This window comes from Rhinolophus ferrumequinum, chromosome 2 (genome assembly GCF_004115265.2).
Source record: "Rhinolophus ferrumequinum isolate MPI-CBG mRhiFer1 chromosome 2, mRhiFer1_v1.p, whole genome shotgun sequence".
NCBI lineage: Eukaryota > Metazoa > Chordata > Mammalia > Chiroptera > Rhinolophidae > Rhinolophus > Rhinolophus ferrumequinum.
Genome location: NC_046285.1, coordinates 99,385,991 through 99,402,720, shown reverse-complemented (window position 1 = coordinate 99,402,720; position 16,730 = coordinate 99,385,991). Strand labels below are relative to the sequence as shown.

The window sequence follows — 16,730 nt, the reverse complement described above, 5'->3', positions numbered from 1 at the left end:
AGGAAGTGTGTTTTAAGCTCATTTTCTCCCTGACTCTAAGAAGTATGGGCTGCTATTATTGATTTCCTTGGAAAGTCTGCATAGGTACTTGAATCAACTCGTGAAATTTTCCAGTTACTATTTATGAAAATAGGAATCAGTTATCCATCCTAAAAGGTGTGTAGAGAAATATTCAGTTTATGGAGGTTCTGTGTTCATTGATTGTATCTTAATCTTTAAAGAACTAGTGCATATCGAGTAATTTCTTGATTATGGACCTCATCTTCATATTTCTACAGCATTCCTCATTAAATATATTTTTTTGTTTGTAAAGTGAATATGCTTTTACTTCAGAGAGCATTTCTAACACATATTTCAAATCTTTTACTGTACAGATTTGCTTGAACTATTAATAGTACTAGCTAACATTTATGTAGCACTTTATGGGTCAGGTGCTATTCTAAATGCTATATGTAGTCACACATTTCTCACACTCTGGGGGAGGTGCCCATTTTACAGAGGCGGAAACTAAGGCATAATGAGGTTAAATAATTTGCCCCTGGTCATACACTTAGTCAGTAGTAGAATTAAGATTCAAATCCAGGGATCTGGCTCAAACTTGGAGCTCTTATTAATCATGCTGCTATATTGTTTGCTGTGATGTCAGAAAGTAAAAATTGAATGTTTCTTCAACCTATCCAGTAGTTTTAATCAACATTTACAGTTTTATAAAAGTGAAATATTCACAAAAATTTAAGTAGTTTCCAATTTTTCCTTTTCTGTCCTCTGAAGATAGTAACTGTTAGGGTAGTGCAGAAGTAATTGTGGTTTAAAAGGTTAAAAATAATTGCAAAAACCACAATTACTTTTTTTCTAATTTTTTTTTTTTATTGGAGAATATTGGGGAACAGTGTTTCTCCAGGGCCCAGCAGCTCCAAGTCATTGTCCTTCAATCTAGTTCTGGAGGGCACAGCTCAGCTCCAAGTCCAGTTGCCGGTTTTAATCTTTAGGTGCAAGGGATGCAGCCCACCATTCCATGCAGGAATTGAACCTGTGACTTTGTTGTTAAGAGCTCGCGCTCTAACCAACTGAGCCATCCGGCTGCTCCTCCAGAAGCTCAGCAGCAGCTCGTCTTCCATCTAGTAGTGGAGGGCACAGCTCACTGGCCCATGTGGGAATTGAAACGGCAACCCTGTTGTTCAGAGCTCGTGCTCTAACCAGCTGAGCCATCCTGCTGCCCCAAACTGCAATTACTTTTGCACCAACCTAAATATTTCCTCCAGGAGAGATTTAGTGAAAGAACATGCCGATGAATTATAATAACCCTTTTTCTATCTGTCAGATTTGCACAATAAAACTCCTGAATTAATGAAAGAAAACAAATGAACAGACTAGGAAATCATCAGGAATTTAATTTGTATCTTTCTAACATTTTGTATTTATAAATTGGCCATTGGAAGTGAAGAAATGAGCTACTGCTTCTGCAACAGTTTTGATGCAGCAAGAACCATAACAATTACGTTAGACAAAAAGAAAACAGAAGTTCATTGTCTTTTAGTCACTGTGAGACCGATCCTTTGTTTTGGGCAAGTGAGACTGGCATTTTCTTATTTCAATTTCATTATAGATTTCTTAAGAGTTAAGGAATAACAGCAGTATTGTGTAGTATACAGAGCATGTCATTACGAATGGCACGGAGACTTTGTTACTGCCAGTTGCCTTTTGTAATCTTCCGTTTTATTTTGTATGTGCAGATACTGATGTTTATCCAGGACTAGCTGTGTTTTTTCAAAATGCACTTATATTTTTTAGGTAAGTTGCCTAATTTCTTAATCATACCTGGAACATTTATAGAAATGTCACCTTTCTTATAATAGCAGAATATACAATGGAACATGTATAAATCCCTTTGATTAGTTACAGTCTAAGCCGGATGCTTTAGATATGTTACCATTTAATTCCCATTTAATTGTTCCCATTTAATAGATGAGGAAGTGAGGCTCAGCGTTTACTTAAGGACACCCAGCTAGTACATGCAAAGCTGGTATTTGAACCCAGATTGCTGTTTCTATAGTCTGTTTTGTTAAAATAACAAAAAATATCAGGTACAGAAAGAAAGAAAGAGAGAAAGAGAGAAAGAAAGAAAGAAGAAAGAAATCAGAATTTATACAGACTATTCATGTCTTATACAAAACCTGATAGGGGAATTGGGTTTTTGATTAAGTGTTTTTTAGGGGCTATCTTCTAAAAAGCCCCCAAATGAATTCCATATCCTGTGAATGTCTTTTAATATAAAGATAGGTATTTTAGGTATTTTTCCATTTGTAAAATTATACCTCCCATCTCCACCCCAAATCATTAAGATCTAAGCTTTGAAGAACTTTGCTTTTGTCACTGGTTTGAAGCAATTTGATTATGACATTCTATGGTATAGTTTTCTCCATATTTCTTCTGCTTGGGATTCATTTATTGTCTTGGGTCTGTGGGTTTATAGTTTTCACCAAATTTGGAATCTTTTCCGCCGTTATTTCTTTAAATATTTTTTTCTGTCAACCTGCCCTCCTAGGAGTCCAAATACATGTATATTAGGCTGCTTAAAGCCATCACATAGCCCACCAATGCTTAGTTTTTGTTTGTTTGTTTTTGTTTTCTCTCTGTTTCAGTTGGGATAGTTTCTATTGTTATATCTTTGAATTCACTGATCTCTACTTCTGTAGTGTCTAATCTATTCCTCCCATCCAATGTATTTGTCATTTCAGACGTTATATTTTCATCTCTATTAGCTTGATTTGTGTCTTTTTAAAAACATTTTTCGCATCTCTCCTTAACATGTTCATCATGCTTTCCTCTACTTTCTTAAACATATGAAGTGTGTTTATAACTGTTTCAGGGTCCTTGTCTAATTGTGTCATTTCTGACACAATTGTTGATTATTTCTATTTTGTCTTTTTTCCTTGTTTGCTTTGCATGCAGGTGGTAGGGGCTGGACTTTTTAGCATTTCTTTAAAATATTTTGAGCTTTGTTCTGGATGCAGTTAGGTCACTGTAAACAGTTTGATCCTTTTGAGTTTTGCTTTTAAGCTTTGTTAGGTTGGACCAGAGCAGCGTGAGTCTGCGACTGACGGTTCCCCTTACGAAGGCAACAGACTTCTGAGTATTCTTCCTGATGCTGCATGTGTTCCGGGATTTCCCACTGTGTTCAAGACATTATGAAGCCCTCTCAGCCCTGTGGCCGCTCTGGGAATTGTTCTTCCCTTTGGGTCTTTCCCTTTTCTTGGGTATTTTCTTCACATGCATCTACTGATTAAAGACTCAAGGGGGACCCCCTACACATCTGAGCGCCCTTTCTCTGCACCTCTCTGAACTCTGCCTGACAACTCCAGCCGCTTTGGTCTCCCTGAACTCTCAACTCTATTTCCTCAACTCAGGGAGACCACTGGCTCTGCCTGGGCTCCCTCTTACTGCGTCATGGCCTGGACACTCGTGGCTTTGGAATACGTTGGACAGTTTTCTGCTGTCTTGTGATTGTGTTTCTTGACATGTGAGAGCCTTCTGACAGTCTTCTAGGGGTACAGTAAGTTTTCATGCAGACATCGTTTAGAGAGCACATTTAAATTCCCATCCAGCCCTTTGTAGTCGTAGGTGAATCCACATAAATGCCGGATGGACAGAAACCTTGTCTGTATGTCTGAAAGCCTGTGCTCACGTGGGAAGTGAAGTGACTACCGCACCAGCTGTGTGCTCCGCCCGAAGGCCCATGATGTCTGGCCCGCTGAGTGTGTCCTCTGTGCTGGGCCTGTGCTACGCACCAGAGTGCAGCTCCTACTCTCTAGCCACTCTTCCTCTTTCCTTTGCAAGCTGATGCTCCACCCCCAGTCACTAATTTTTAAAGTTTCTTAGGGCTCCATTCTAGGCACTCTCTTCTCTGCCCGTTCTTTCTCTCTGTCTAGCTGAGCTCCTCTATGCTTAGGACGCCAGTGACTGCCGATACGCCGATGAGTCGCAGAATCTTATCTCCACGTCGGGACTATATACGCAGATTCCTCCTTGTCCCCTCTTGGGTGACAGACATTTCCAATCCAACACATCCAACATGCCCGCAACTCAACTCATGGTTCCAGAGTATCCCATGTCTCTCTGGTCCTCTCCCTCTTTCTCCTTGTGCTTTGCTGAGATAATTCCCGCCCTTGTTTTAGATCTCAGTTCAGTCACCACTTCCTCAGGAAAACCTCTCTTACCAGGTCAGATCCTTCTATTTCACTTTCTTGGTACATTGCCTTTGAAGCATTTGTTTTTGTTTTTCTTTTTGCAGTTGGGATTTGTTGTCTCCCTCAGTAAACTCAGCTCTATTAGTGAGCACATTTGTCTCGTTTTGACTCACAGTCACATTCCAAACATTTAGCCAGTACCCAGTGTGAGGTGTGATCAAACAATATGGTGAATGTTTAAGTAAAAAAATTATTACAGTAAAAGACTCATTGCCATTGATCCCCCTCAAAATATTCCCCCTTGCTTTAAACATGCTTATTCCATCATTCTTGCCACTCTCTGAAGCAGTTCTGGAAGTCCTCTTTCGTGAGCATCTTTAGTTGCACTGTCGTGGCTGCCTCGATGTCCTGAATCATTTTGACTTTGGGGAAGAGCCAGAAGTCACGCAGTGCCAGAGCTGGTGAATAAGGTGGATGAGGACACACTGTCATGTTTTTTATTTGACAGAAATTGCCATATAACAAGCGATGTGTGGCACGGAGTGCTGTCAGGATGGAGGATGAAACCATTTGCCCATTTCATGTTAATGCATTGTTCATGATCCATGATTTACGACACACTTTAAAACACACCTTCTTTCAACCGTAGCTCACACCGGACTGATTGCACCAAACAAATTGAAACTTGTCACACACTGTTACTAAGGTTCAATGCGCTACTTCCCGTATTGAAGATCCCTGCCTTTCTGTTGGATGGCACTCAGCAGCAGCATTCACTGTATTTTTTTTTTAATCATACCTGTACAATAATTAGTTGTTTAATGAACAGAAAATTGCAGGATGGTCCGTTTTAAGATGCTTCGGTTATTGTAGCTCAGATATCTTAGAATGCCTGCCACTATGAGACATTACCCTTTTCTTTACGAGTTTCCTATCTAATAACTTTCCAGGCTTTAAGAAGGGGTATTTAATTAAGCTCAGACATCAAGGTCAGCAAACTGCTCTACAAAAAAGCAAATTTAGACCAATACCACCACAGTCTTTAATTTAGAAATTGATACAAAGGGATCAGTGAGGTATCTGAAAAGCATATTTAGAAAATGAATTTTCTGTTGCTTATTCCATGTATTTTTTCCTCACAATTTATTTTAATATTTTTGTAGCACTCTGATCTACAAATTTGGAAGAACTGAAGAACTATGGACCTGAGATCACTTCTTAAATCACATTTTTCTTTTGTTATATTCTATTTGTAGATAAGTTTTTATCTTTCAATATAGTTTACACATTGCCAAATGGAATAGATTGTACATTAAATGTTGTGTTTCTTTACACTTTTATGCTCTGAGTTTTGAAATAGTTTTATGAAATTTGTCCTTTTTTTAAATGAATAGATTGTTAATATGTACATAATATAAGACTATAGAGATGGGATGGTGAATATCAGTCTTTCATGAAGACTTAAAGCTTGATCTGTTTTCTGAGCCCCGATTGTATCACCATGTCATTTTAGAGTTAATTGTTTTGTTTCAGTATCTCTGATTTTTGAAGATGTACGAAAAATAGATCCATGTATCTGAAATAAGCACTGAGCCATTAAAAAGGGTATTTCAGCAAGTTGTAATTTATTTTGGCTTAAAAATGAGATTTTTTAAAGGAAAAATGTTCTTGTGTATTAAAGAAGTGGACTTTTATATGAAGATTTTATAAATGTCTGATAGACTAGTTTGAAAGCCTCTTTTAAATGCAATTCCTTTAATATGACTTTATTTGAGATGGGATAATACACAATCAGATAAGCTCAGTTTTGTATGGTTAATGTAAGAAAACTGTAAGGCAGCTAGCTCAGCAAAATTCTTCTTATAAAAGCAGCTTAAATGATCTGTCTACTGGGGTTCTTATTTGACAGCTTGCTATTATCTCATATTACAAAATTCAACATCAAGCAAGTTTGAGACAACTGCAGTTTAGAAGCACGAACGATGTAACAAAAGGTGGAATAATTAGTTTCCAGATAAAGCACTTCTTCCCAAGGGAATTATTATGACCTGGTGAAAAATTAGGCGTTTCATCCCCTTAGTTACCAACTGCAAGTCTCTTTTTGCTCCAGCTCTCAAGGTCTGCGTGAACTCTTCCTGAAAAATGTATCTCTTGAACCTGAAAGTTCATAGTCCAGTCAAAAACTTCATTTGCTGAATTCAAAACACTGTATTTGCACTGTATATTCCTACCAGAAATGTCAAATGGATATTTGAGTCTTTATTGCTATTGTTGCTTTTATTTGTAGACAGGTTTTATGTTGCACTTTTTTCCTCCAGAGGGATTTTGTAGAGCCTTTTGTTGTAAGACAATAATATCAAGGGTATCATATGCAGCTTCTAATGCAAGCCTTATTTATCTTAACTTCTCTCCTCTCTGAGAGGATTTACTGTGCAGAGTATGAAGCAGTGGTGGAACGCTGTGCCTTTGTCTAGATACCATCTTGTTTAATTACTTCTTTCTTTGTTATTTTTTCCTTATAATGTCAGTAATACTTTGTTTTGCTTCCAACAAATTGTAAGACTAATTACTTGTTTCCATTCTCTTGTAACCTATTGCAATAAATAATTACTTCTCACACGTTGTAATATCGTTGAATCTGTTTGAGATAATGAACCATAAACATTGGTTTGCTGTTCATTTTTCAATTATTCAAGTGCACCCAGTCAAAGAAGCAGTTGATCTTTGTAAAATAAGGAGTCTGGAGGCATGACCGCCGTCTGACCCTTGAGCTGGACCGGGCCAGAATGGAGATTGCTTAGCACAACCCCCCTTAGAGTCTGTCTGATTGTAATCGATGTTTATTCTGACGTAAATCAACACCCCTCCCTTGCCTCCTGCTATGCGCTGGTTCCTGGAACAGGCCGTTGTCCTCATCGGTTCAAGTGTGTAATTTCCCCGTACCTGTTAGCATTCACGTACTAGTACCTGTGACTGCCCCCCTCCTTTACCCTACGTCATTCTTTGGTGCCTGCCAAGTGGTGTGGGGATCCATTTCGTCCTGCAGCCACCCAAGATACGCCTCATATATAAGTTTCCCTTAAATAAACTCTTATTAATTACCACATTAGAGTGGCCAGCCTCTTTATTCTGTCTTTCCCTGCCCTCCAGTTGTGGAGGTAAATTTTCTTTCAGTCTCAGGGCTTTTCCCTGGGTCTGCATGATCTAATAAGGAAAAATATTATAGTCAGATTTGTAAAATGCTAGTGTGAAGGGCATCTAAGAAGACCAACAGAAAATGGCTGTTTTTTTCTATTTGTGTCTCTGCCATGAATTTATTTAATTGTGAGCAAATCATTTCTTTTCCCTTTCTTTTCTCATTAAAAAAAAGAAGATAATCTTAGTATCCACTCTCATAGGTAATGTGAGTTAGAAAAGAGAGTCTTTTGTAATTATTTTTAAATATATGTGATTCCCTTAATATACAGATCTCCATGTTACAGTTTCAATGGCAGAAGTGGGATTACTGGATCCTTCTTTGTCTAACCTTTGTTTTAAAGTCTATTTTGTCTGATATAAGTATTGCTACTTAAGCTTTTTTCTTTTTTTCTGTTTTTATGGAATACCTTTTTCCATCCCTTTCCGTCTGTGTGTCTCTTTTCATCTGAAGTGAGCCTCCTGTAGTCAGACAGCATACACAGTCTGACAATTAAGTTTGTGAACTCATCCTAGAAAAAGTTCTACATACCTCACTGCTGAATATCACTATGGTCACCTTCGAAGCACTCCTGTTGGGAAGATACGCACCGACACCAACGCCTAGTCCATCCTTCAAAGCACTTTTGGAACTCTTTTTCTAGAATGGTCATCAGAGCTGTCATCATATTACCCTTGATGTCCTGAATGTCATCAAAATGTCTTCCTTTCAATATTTCCTTTATCTTCAGGTAAAGAAAGAAGTCATTGGGGTCCAGATCAGGTGAGTAGGGAGGGTGTTCCAATACAGTTATTTGTTTACTGGCTATAAACTCCCTCACAGACAGTGCCATGTGAGCTGGTGCATTATCATGATGCAAGAGCCATAAATCATTGGCGAAAAGTTCAAGTCGTCTAACTTTTTAACGCAGCCTTTTCAGCACTTCCAAATAGTAAACTTGGTTACCTGTTTGTCCAGTTGGTACAAATTCATAATGAATAATCCTTCTGTATCAAAAACAGCAACATCTTTGCAACAAGTTCATGAACTTAATTGTCTGATCTCATATATAAGGGTCTTGTTTTCTTATCCATTCAGCCACCATATGTCTTTTTATTGGAGCATTTACTCCATTTACATTTAAAGTAATTGTTGATAGATAATGTAGTTATTGCCATTTTATTATTCATATTTTTTAATCTTAAAGAAGGTCCTCTAACATTCCTTGTAATACTGGTTTGGTGATGATGAACTCCTTTAGCATTTTCTTGTCTGGGAAGCTCTTTATCTATCCTTCGATTCTAAATGATAGCTTTGCTGGGTAGGGTAATACTGGTTGTAAGCCCTTGCTTTTCATCACTTTGAATATTTTGTGCCAATCCCTTTGGGCTGCAAAGTTTCTGTTGAGAAATTGGCTGACAGTCTTAAGGGGGCTCCCGTGTAGGTAACTAACTGCTTTTCTCTTGCTACTTTTAAGATTCTCTCTTTGTTTTTAAGCTTTAGCATTTAATTATGATGTGTGTTGGTGTGGGCCTCTTTGGATTCATCTTGTTTGGGACTCTCTGTGCTACCTGGACTATATCTATGTCTTTCTCCAGGTTAGAGAAGTTTTCCATCATTATTTCTTCAAATAGGTTTTCAAGTTCTTGCTGTCTCTCTTCTCCTTCTGGTACCCCTATAATGCAAATGTTGGTACGCTTGATGTTGTCCCAGTGGCCCCTTAAACTATCTTCGGTTTTATTTTTTGTTTGTTTTTAATTCTTTTTTTTATTTTTGTTGTTCTAATTGGGTGTTTTTGCTGATTTGAATCTCTGTTTCATCTAATCTGATGTTGATTACCTCTAAAGTATTCTTTATTTCAGGTATTCTTCATTTCTGACTGGTTATTTTTCATGTTTTCTGTCTCCATTTTTATGTTTCCTATCTCTTTGTTGAAGTTCTAACTGAAATCATTGAGCATCCTTATAACGAGTGTTTTGAACTCTGCAGCTGGTACATTGCTTGTCTCCATTTTGTTTAGTTCTTTTTCTGGAACTTTGTTTTGTTCTTTAATTTGGGACATATTTCTTTGTCTCCCCATGTTGGCTGCCTCCCTGTGTTTATTTCTATGTATTAGGTAGGGCTGCTATGTCTCCCAGTCTTAGTAGAGTGGTCTTATGTAATAGGTGTCCTGTGAGGTCTAGTGGCGCAGTCTCCCTAGTCACCTGAGCCAGGTTCTCCACGTGTGTCTCTTGTGTGGTTTTGTGTGCCCTCCTGTTGTAGTTGAGCCTTGTTTGCTGTTTGTACATCAGTGGGAGGGATTGTCTCTCAGGCTGATTGTCTGTGAGGACTGGCTGTGACTACAGTGGAGGAGCTTTTGTGCAGGGGCTGACCCTACAGAGCAGGGTTTGCTTTAGCAAGGCTCTTGTGCCTGCCCAGTCTGCCCTTTGGGTGTGTCATTCTTGGAGGCGGCCAAGGTGATGCTCCTGATTGGTCTCAAGCTGGCCACCAGTTGTGCCGGCCCCAGGATTCTCTGGGAAGGGCCCCACTACAGGCCAAGTTCAGCTGCTGCCTGTGCCCTGCCTGGGGCCATCTAGATTGAGCCACAAAGTAATCTGGGGATTGCTGCCACTCACGCTGGGCCTGGAGGTGTCTGGGAGAGGCCAATCTGTGAACCACAGCCAGCTACCACTAGTGCCTGGCCAGAAAGAGGTACGGGGCATGCTGAGGCCAAATGCTGCTTGTTTAGGGTTTGTGAACCTTTGAGAGATTCTAGGAAAGTCCACAGCATGAGCCAAGACAGGCCGTTTGTATGGAAAAGCCACTGGGGGTGGCTTGGGTGGGCCTGCAAGTTGGGTGGGAAAGGGTCTCAGAGTCACCAGGGTGGGGTGAATGGTGTTAGCCAGGTTGATGGTGACTCAGATATGGCGCCCACTTAAGTCTGCATGCTGGATTGTGAGGGGTACTTCTGTTCAGTTAGATTTCAGGTGGTTCTCAATGATGGTTGTTTTGTAGTGTAGTTGTAATTTTGAAAAAAGAGCTTCTGCCAGTACTTCTCTCTGGAAGAAAGCTGCCCTTACAGTCCTTACCCTGCAACCAGATAATTCATTTTCTCCTCTTATGTCCCTGGCGCCTTTTCAGCTGCTGCCCCAGTGCTGGAGCTCAGAGCAAGTGAGTTCATCAGCAAATAAGTCCATGAGCGGGACCTTTAAGAGGAGTGCCTGGGACTCCAGCTGCCTTCCATCTCACTCAGCCACAATCTCTTGCTGCTTTTCACAGCCAGAACTTGTGACGACTTCTCTTTCTGGCACTGGATCCCTCATGAGCTGAGGAGCCTGGTGTGGGGCTGGGACCACTTACTCATCATCGGGGACCTCTGCAGCTGGGATATCCCTCCTGGTTTTTAACTGCCACATGTGGGCATGGGACCTGCTTGTTCAGCATCTCCGCTCCTCCTACCAGTCTCAGTGTGGCGTATTCTGTATGTCCTTAGTTAAAGTACTTCTATTCAGCTAGATTTCAGATGGTTCTCAATGATGGTGGTTCTGTATTGTAGTTGTAATTTTGAAATGGTTATGAGAAGAGGCAAGCACAGCGTTTACCTACTCCGCCATCTTGAGCAGCCGAGACTTGGAAATTTATCTCCTGAAACACTTTGAGAAATAAAATTTGGGGAAACTGTTGCTATGGTGGCTTTAGAAGAATAGATAGAATGCAGGAAATTAACAAAAGGAGAGGGAAACTTAGTTGTGGATGCTGCTGGCTTTAGGAAAATCCAGTGGCCAACCTCACATGGAGAATAAAAATGGTGAAGATGGAGATAGAAGGAAGAGTATTTGCAGCTGCATTGTTATTAGACATCTCTAGTTTTGAAGTTGGGGTTCTTGGGGGGACCATGAGTTTATGGTTAGGTTGGTTTATTTTTCCCTAAATCTGGTGCTGCCACTTATTATCTATGTGACCCTGAGCTGTTTACCTATTTGTGTGTGTGTGAGAATTAATACGTCTAGCATAGTGCCAGGAAACAGTAAGTGACCAATAAATGTGGGCCCTCCTTATCTTAATGGCTTTGCCTGAAGGGATGTTGCCTTCCTTATTCAATGGCTTTTTCACTTTTTGTCACAAGGTGGCGTGCCACCTAAAAAAAAAAGTTGGTTTTTGTTTTGTTTGGAACCTTCCAGTGATTTTTTATAGCAGTTTTAACACAGCTTAAATCATTTTACACAGGGGTTTCAGATGACAGTATATGCCTCTTCAATTCTTTTAGCTGTAGAAAATAGGATGTTTTATATTTCTACAGTTAAGTGTGGCGGGGTAGGCCTTCCAGACCCTCACTGATTATGCCAGTATAGAAAGCACCCAGATCTTTGCCTTGGGAGATTATGGCCTCTCCCCACCCAGAGGTCTAGGCTGAAAACCAGAGAACTCTCAGAAAAAGAGTGAAATAGAGCTTCTTTCCAACTGTTCTATTCCAGGTGCCAAAAAGTGATTCAGTATGATGTTGTGTACTTTAATACCTTCCTTTAAAGTTGTGAATTTAGAGATTAACTTTTCATTTAGAAATAACTTCAGATTTAAAGGAAAGTTACAAAATTAGCACAGAGAATTCTTGTATACCCTTAAAATTTCCCAAATGTTAACATTTTACATTTGCGTCTATTTTTTTGAGGTGTTTGACAATATGCTGCTGATGTGATGCCTCTTTAGCTTTGAATATGTCTGTGTATATTTCCCCAAATCAGATACTAAAAGAAGGACGTTGACACTGACATAGTACTAAGCACTTCATTCAAATTTTGCCAATTGCTGCACTAATGTGCTTTATAGTAAAGAAAAATGTGTTTTTCTTTTGTTCCAGAATCCAATTCATGATCACACGTTGCATTTAGTTGTTACGTCCTTTTAGTGGCTGTTAATGTTGGAATAATTCTTTAGGCTTTGTCTTTTATGACTAGGTATTTTGAAGAATGCAAACCAGTTGTTTTATAGAATGCCCCTCAATTTTTATTTGTCTGATGTTCCCTCATGATTAAATTCTGGTTATGCGTTTTTTGGCTGGAATAATATAGGAGCGCTGTTTGTTTTCAGTGCAGCATATCAGCAAGCAATTACCCAGCCGGGTATCCACATATCAGTGATTTTAACTTTGTTGCCTGCTCAAGGGGGTGTCCCCCAGCTTTCTCCACTGTAATGTAAACATTTTTCTCCTTTGTAATTACTAAAGTGCCTTGTGGGGAGAGGGACTGATTAATTTATTAAATCAAATAGAACAAATTTGTTGTATTTTTTACTAACAGCATTACGTGGAGTTGAACTAAATTGGCCCTATGACGTGACAGAGGGGATATACAATTTGTATGTAACAAATTATAATCTTTACATCTGGTTGAAGGACAACTCAGATGTGTGTGGGGGTTGGGGGCAGGGCAAGGATTTCACCTCATCCTGAAATCTGCCTGTTTTCAGTCCCTACCATCCCAGTTTCTCTTGGGCCGGGAGCATTGTCCTTTCATCATGAAATTTGTAATAATTACTTCATTGTAAAAGAATATTCTCATAGAAAATTGCTGGAAAACAGAGTAGAAAGAAGAAATTCACATTGCCATCTAAAGTCTACTAGTGGCATTTTGGTGTATAGTAAGTTTTAAATCTGATTTTGGAAACCTCACCATTAATTTTGACAGATTTTTATGAGAATATTCTAAGTCTCAAAGGAACCAAATGTATTTTTGAAACTTCACTGGATTACATACAAGTCAGGATTACTAGTAGTTGCTGTGTACATTTGTGTTCTATGTATGTAAGTGGCACCACTGGACTTGCACAGTGTACAACCTGCACAAATGTATGCATGGCCCTGACTGTTGGTATTGTGTATATCTTTTAGTAGTAGTGTGGGGCTGGCCACTTAAGAAGTGCTTGGGGGGTACACGTGGAGGTTCACAGCAACATATCAGAAAGGAAACAGTCAAGAAATGAAATTGGTTTAATTAATTGAATTTTATGCCAGGCCCATTCCCAAGGATCTCAGGGTCCTACCTGGACTCATCAGCTCTTTAAGAGCTTAGGCTTTCTCTTATGTTTTCAGCTACAAAAAATACACTTACTACCTAAGAAAATATCAAGTAGTTCTATTCACCTGAGTGCAAAATGAAATAAGTTCAATTATATTCCTATCTGTTATAATTGTTATTCATACCAGTCTTTAATTACAAGGAAAAAATACTTAACTACCTTTTGAAAGTAATTTTAGGTTATCTAATGGTATGTATGTAAAGAAACCCTGGGGGTCTGCCATTCCCCCTTTAAAAAAAAATAATTGAGGCGCCCAGAGGAGCCATTACTGGCTGTATTTCTATCCCGGGATGATATTTTAGGCAGCATTGTTCTTCGCCTCCCCAGAGCGCTGGCTAACTGCGCTGACCAGAGAGAGCTCTGCCCGCAGCAACGCGCTGTTCTGAGGGCCCAGGTCCCTAGTACCCACTCTGACCAGTTTCCATTCCCTCCCAAAGCAGCCAGTTGTCTTCTGTCACCACAAACGAAGCAGGAGGAAGAACTGACTTTTGCTACATTCCCGTCAGAGAGCCCTTGCTTTCCTCAGGGGGCCTGTGAGCAGCACGGAAGAGCAGGGAGGTCTGACTGCATCGTGTGAAAATGCCCAGCAGATTTTCATTCTCACCAAACAGTAAGGACCGTTTAGGATGTTCTCATCTAAAGTACAGGCTGTTTGGCACACAGCAAATTTATTTGGGAGGGCTCTGGGGAACCTCAAAGAGAAGAGTAGTTGTTTTGCAGCTGCGGAAGGGAGCGAGCAACGAGGGACTATGCAGATTTATGTAAATACTGTGGACAGAGATAAGCACTGTAAATGAAATAAAAGTCACAAAGGCGGCTGCCCCAAGCACCGGCTAGGAACTGAGCTCTTCCCCTCAGGGGCAATACCTGGGTGAGAGGGCAGAAGCGAGATTTCGCCAGTTATCGGTCCTACAGATACAGAGAAAGTCTCCTTTCTCTGTCTCTACCCCTCCTCCCACTCCTGCCCGGGGGACCCCATGGCTCCGCATCCTCCTGGCCTAGCACCATCCAGTATAACGGGCTCAGCCTGCAGCTTCCTCCCACAGAGCGCCACTGGCCAGTCTGCAGCTGAACGACTGAGAACTGCGGAACCCCCAGGGGGCGCTATTCACAGTGCGGCCGTAGATGAGACCGGTTTGAAAAGAAAATCCGTGGCGCTTGAAATCAGTGTCTTGAAAGACAGATGCCTGTATCTAATTCACACAAATGTACCTTATAGGCTAGCAATGGCCTTGATCTAGCTAACGCATCATCTCTGGGTTACCTATTTTTGGTCTAGGGCTCACTTTCCTCTACGGAGCTGCACATTCCTAAACTCTGTATCCAGCCTTCCTGGTCGCTAGTTCATAGTGTGCTTCGTAGGATACCTGCAAGAATGAAATACCCCTCCTCCCGTGTAATATGTGGCCCCTGAATTAAGATAATCTCAGTGTGAAATGGGGTCTTGTGGGACCTTCAGTAGCTATAAACCTAAATAACCGGGGTGGGTCTGTTTCTCCTGTACAATGAACCCTTCACCGTATAGTTCAGGGGTCAGCAAACTTTTTCTTGTAGCAAATATTTTAGGCTTTGTAGGCACACAATCTCTATTGCAACTACTCTGTTCTGCCTTGCAGTGCAAAAGCAGCCATAGATAATGATACATAAAAGAACGAGCATCTCTAGGTTCCAGTAAGAGTTTATTTATGCACACTGAAATTTAAATTTCGTATACGTTTGATTTTTTTCAACCATTTAAAGATATAAAAACTATTGTCAGTTCACAGGCCATACGAAAATGGAGCAGGCTGGATTGGGTGCTTGGGTGCTTTCCTCTGTTTATAGCTGATTTATAAAAGATTGTTTCTGCCAACTGGAAAACAGTATCAACTAAGTGTTTTGTCACCAAAAAGGAATTACTGGCGGGGCAGGAGGTGGGGAAATAAAAGATTGTAATCCAGCCACGCAGACATGACCACATGCACACACTGAGCTGTGTGCCAAGATGGAGGGTTATTTATAGAGGCGGAAAAGGAAGTTAATGGGAGTTACAACCAAATAATTCCATTGGAAGCACAGAGTTCTTCCTCTGGAGTGCTTCCCATAAAGTGGAATGCCAAGGATTCCTCCCATAAGCTCTAGCACCTGCCAAAGACCCTCCCGACTGATTACGTTCGTTTAAAGTCCCAATCTATCACTTCCAACTCAAACATATTATGATTATGTACTTAGCTTGACTAGAAATTAAGCCCCAAATTAGTATAAGTATTAATCTCATTGGTTAGACATTTATTTTGCAAAGTAGAGCTGGGTGTTTCTTTTTGGGAAATACTATAAGAAAGGAGTATCTTAATCAAAACCTTCCTGTCCATTCCCCATTTAATAGGCCAACCTCATGTCTACTTGAGATGTTTACTGACTTAGGATAGTGAGGAGGGCCCGCAGGGGGCAGCACGTTTGGTGTCTGGGTGACTCCAGTTTGGTGTCGTGCCAGCCCCTTCCCTCTAAGGTAATAATCTTAGAGAGCTGGCCTGGACAGAACGCTGGCCCTGGGCTGGGGCTCTCCGTCTGTCACTACTAACCTACGATTGACAATTAAGTCAATTGACAAGTGACAATCTCTCACTAACTTAAGCAGCTGCCTTCAACTAAGAAGAGCCTTTCTGGGTTTGGGCCACAGAGACTCGTGGCCCAGGACACTAGCCCAGTTCTGTCCTGAACCCAGCTCAGCCTCATTAGAATCTGGTCCCCACAGCCAGCCGGCTTGCTCCTAATAAGCTGTAACCGCCCTGTACACAGGGCGGCGTACACGGGCTTACTGCAAATGTAACTTCATACTTCTAACTTAACTTTCTAACAGAATTATCTGTCCCCCTTTCTCCTGGGCTCCAACTCTTAACCTGTTCTCTTTCTGACACATACAGGTCCCCCTCCCGCTCGGACCTCATCCCATGGCCCAGTACAGGAAGCTCTTCTACCTTCAATTCCCTAAATGATCCAGGTAGGTCCTTATAATGTACGGCTACTAACTCTTCTCTAAATCTGTCCCAACTCAAGGTGCACCTAATACGTAGACAAAGTAGGGGGAATTGCCAGGGTGTAGGCTGTGGGTGGGTGTCCTTTTATCTCTTGTCACCCTAGACTGGCAGGATGCACAGTGCTGGGTCAGAAACTCAACCTAAGTTTTCACCAGTGACACAGCTCCAACAGAGAGAGAGAGAGAAAGAGAGAGAGAGAGAGAGAGAAACAGAGAGAGACAGAGAGACAGAGAGACAGAGAGAGAGGTTCCATTAACTAGTGCTAGAAGTTTCATATACCCAAAGTCAGCATCTCTT

At 40.7% G+C, this 16,730-nt stretch overlaps 1 protein-coding gene across 2 annotated transcripts in view; it reads left to right on the top strand.

The window, feature by feature from the left end:
• TMEM50B (transmembrane protein 50B) overlaps positions 1-7,272 on the top strand; it is a 31,024-nt gene extending 23,752 nt beyond the window's left edge. For both annotated transcript variants that reach the window (XM_033088226.1, XM_033088237.1), the window contains exons 6-7: positions 1,734-1,791; positions 5,351-7,272. In XM_033088226.1, coding sequence (XP_032944117.1) covers positions 1,734-1,791; positions 5,351-5,396 — 104 coding nt within the window. In that variant the 3' untranslated portion in view covers positions 5,397-7,272. The remainder of the gene's footprint in view (positions 1-1,733; positions 1,792-5,350) is intronic.
• The last annotated feature ends 9,458 nt before the right edge of the window (positions 7,273-16,730 follow it).